The sequence below is a fragment of the Megascapheus bottae genome, chromosome 8, assembly GCF_031878675.1.
Source record: "Megascapheus bottae isolate mThoBot1 chromosome 8, mThoBot2.hap1, whole genome shotgun sequence".
NCBI lineage: Eukaryota > Metazoa > Chordata > Mammalia > Rodentia > Geomyidae > Megascapheus > Megascapheus bottae.
The window spans coordinates 64,925,926-64,929,540 of record NC_143516.1 but is presented as its reverse complement, the minus strand read 5'-3'; the positions used below and the strand labels follow the sequence as shown (position 1 = coordinate 64,929,540).

Sequence of the window (3,615 nt, the reverse complement as noted above, 5' to 3'; positions counted from 1 at the left end):
CACTGTGACTCAACTGAGGGTACAGCCAAACTCCAGGCTGACCCCGAGCCTCCCCTGCCTTTGGACACAGTCACAGCGGCCGAGGTCAAGAGTGTCACAGGTCCCAATACCACCAGGGATCTGGAGACAAGATACCAACACCTGCTGCTTGCCCTGGACTCCAGCAAGGTAACAATCCAACAGCTGTGCAGTGAGGTGCAACAACTAAAGAAGGAAAAGGAGAAGACAGCACATGAGCAAGAAGCACTGAGAACAGAGCTGGAAATCCACACGCTCTCCTTACAAATGCTGGTTTCCCAAGAAGGGGATTTGCAGTCTGCCCTGGCCCACATGGAAAAGGTAGCCAAGGAGAGAGAAAGAGAGCATGAAGATCTCACCAGACACCTGCAGGCTTCACAGCAGCGCTGCCAACAGCTAGAGAAGACAGTGTCTGCACTCACCACCATGCAGAATGGGACTGAGAAGAAGAAACTCCAGCTCCTGGAAGACCTCAATAATGTGAAGCTTCAGCTGCAGGAAAAGGCCCGAAGCTACGATGACTTGGACGCAGCCAACGCTGAGTTGCAGGAGAAGATCAAAGTGCTCTGGACTCAGAAGACCAACATGAAGAACCGAATTGGAAAATTTCAACAAGCACTGGGGGAGCGGGCAGTGCTGAAAAGACAACGAGACAATCTGAGAAGCCTGGTGAGCGCACTGAAGCTGGAGAGAGACACCTTTGAGGAGGACCTGAGGGTGGAGAGGTCCACGTGGAAAGACAAGGTCCAGCAGCTCACAGAGCAGATGAATCAAATGAGAGAGGAGAGAGAGCAAGCGGGGAGGCAGGTGCTGCAGCTAGAGACCAACCTGGCCCAACTGACAAAGCAGCTGGCAGAGCCGCAGCCCCCCACAGGACCATCTCAGGCTGAACAGCAGCTGCAGGCCCAGGCCTGCCAGATGCAGAAGGACATAAAGATCCTGGAGCACCAACTTCACACCCAGGTCCAGGAAAACCAGAGCCTTAGACTCCAGACCCTGCAGCAGCAGGAACGGCTGCGGATCCTGGACAAGAAGGACAAGGAAAGGGATCAGAACATCAGACGCACCTGTGTGCACAACGCAGCGCTGCAAGAGCAGCTGACCCAGCTGCAGGATGCTTTCCACAGGCTGAGCTCTGAGAAGGAGGACCTGGCCAGCCTCCTGACCTCAGAGCAGCAGGTGAAGGAACAGCTGCAGCAGAAGCTGGAGCAGCGACAGGAGGAGGTAGAAGACTGGAAAGAGGTGGCTGCGACCAGGAGCCAAGCAGCTGAGAACCTGCAGGAGCTGCATGGCCAGTGCCTGGCCCAGCTGCAGGAGCTCAGAGCCACCTGTGCTCAGCACGTGGCCTACAATCAGCAGCTGACCTCAGAGAAGGAGGCACTGCAGCAGCACCTGCTGAGGCAGACCCGGCTGCTGGAGCACCTGGAGCAAGGGCAGGGGCACAGCAAGTTGGGGGACCACAGGGTGCCTCAAAAGGACACCCTGAAGTGCCTGGAAGCAAGGAGGCAGCAGCAGGAGCAACCACAGGCCCTGCTCAGCTTCCTGGCCTTCCCTAAGGAAGGTGGAGAAGTGAGAAAGGAAGAGGAGATGAGTGAGGAGGCAACTCCAGGGGACCTGACTGTCCCCACGGATGTAGAGAATCCTCAAAGCTTGAGGGATTTTTACCTGAAGGTGCTAGCAGTCGCTGAATCCACAAAAGACAGGCTCAGCCAGCGGCTGCAGGAGGAGCAGGCCCGCTGCAGCTGCCTGGCCAACCTGGCAGCCCAGTGCCAGACGAGACTGGAGCACCAGGCCCTCTTCCCCAGAAGCTGGAGCCATGGCGGGTCTGGGGACCGGAAGCTGGACCTGAAGGTGGCTAACAATCAGCCGACAATCTGCTTCCTCCACGCCCTGCCCGACAACGTGGACTTCCAGAGTCCAGTACGGGACCTGCAGCTGCAGTGCAGCCAGCTGTCTGAGCACATGGGCGCCATCGAGGCGTCTCTTGCGACCTGTACAGAAGAGATGGCAGTCCTGGAGGAGCTGCACCGCGAGAAAGCCCAGTATGTCCACCAGCTGACCCGGGAGAAGATGGAGAGGAGGAGAGAGCTGCAGGAGGTGCTGCTGCGGCTTGCAGGACCTGGCACGGGGTGCCAGGGCAGGACACAGGCAGACCCCAAGACCCCCGCTGCTGGCCAGGCCTTGTCCCCTGTGTCGGGCCCAGGATACATGGAGCTGAGGGAGGAGCAGAAATGCTTGGCCCAAGGGCACCTTGAAGACCGCGGGAACCCTTGTCCTGGAGAGGCCTCCCCCGCGGGACATGTTGTGCTGCTGATGCCCGACCTCGAGAGCCCCCAGGAGCCTTCAGGCTGGGGCAGCCCGCGCCTGGGCCTGGGCCCTCTCCTCTCCACACTGAGGCACATGATGAGCTTCCGTCCATGACTTCCCAAAGCCTTGGCACAAGTGGCACAGAGACTTAGGCAGCCGCATGGCGTCCTCACAGGACCTGATACCATGGCTCAGCTGCAGGCCACACCTGCCAGAGACTGCTGGGAGGTCACCCCGATTCTAAGACACCTCAAAGTCCACTGATTGTAGGGGCAGGGGCTTCTGCTGGGCTTATTACTAATAAATTCTTTGCAATGATAGTTGAGCGTGATGAGGTAATTTTCCCTTAGCATATCAGTGATAGTGTATTTCCTGACATAGAGTTTTACTGATTTCTGGAATCATTCTCCTAATTTTGACTTAAGGTAAAAGTTTTTTAGCAAGTGAGTTAATATACATTTTAGAGTCTGGTGCATTTGTGATTCTTAAATATCCCTCCATAATGGCAACACTGAATTCTCTTATGTGTATTTTAATATACCACAGTGATAGTACACTAAGGTGAAACACTAGTACAAACTGAGAAAGAGTAAAAGGTTATTAGGTTCTGACAATCCAGAAGTGTTTCTGTGCCCCAAGTGGTAGAGTGGTAGCACTGAGCAGAAGAGCTTAGGGAGAATCCATAGGCCCAGAGTTCAAGCCCCACAAATGACAAAAAAGAAAGTCTGAAAATGTCGACACGAAATAATTATTACTGGAATAAGCAGAGGTCTTCTGTATTGGGAAAATATATACCAAGGAAGTGCAGAAGTGTATTGCATAATAAAATATGCAATATCCAGCATCTCAATTTTTCATTCATTAATTTTGTTGTTGTTCATGGGATTTGAACTCTAGGCCTGGGCAGTGTTCCTGAGCTATTCAGCTCACAGCTAGCACTCTTATCACATGAGCCACAGTGTCATTTTTGTTTCCAACTGGTTAATTGGAGATAATAGTTTCATGGCTTTTGTGCCCAGGACTGCTTTGAGCTAAAATCCCCAGATCTCAGCCTCTGGAGTAGCTAGGTTTACAGGTATGAGCCACTGGAGCCTGGTTCATTTATTTCTTTTTCAAGTGATTAATATGGCATACAGGTCATAGAATCTAGTGAAATATTAAAATTTCAAAAAAAAACATGGTTGAAAAAAAAAGGTTAAGGTACAAAATATATTTTACCTTGGACAGTAACAATTTAAAAATGAAAATTCAAAACTATTAAGAATAGCTTTCACGTTTTTTTCTGAGGTT

The 3,615-nt window shown here is 52.3% G+C and overlaps 1 protein-coding gene across 1 annotated transcript; it reads left to right on the top strand.

Annotated features, from left to right (window-relative positions):
* Window positions 1-444: 444 nt before the first annotated feature.
* On the top strand, window positions 445-2,439 carry LOC150060065 (golgin subfamily A member 2-like). The gene is made up of 3 exons (XM_090337774.1): window positions 445-870; window positions 982-1,242; window positions 1,357-2,439. Exons 1-3 carry the CDS (start codon window positions 445-447, stop codon window positions 2,437-2,439), a joined length of 1,770 nt encoding a protein of 589 aa, XP_090193900.1.
* The last annotated feature ends 1,176 nt before the right edge of the window (window positions 2,440-3,615 follow it).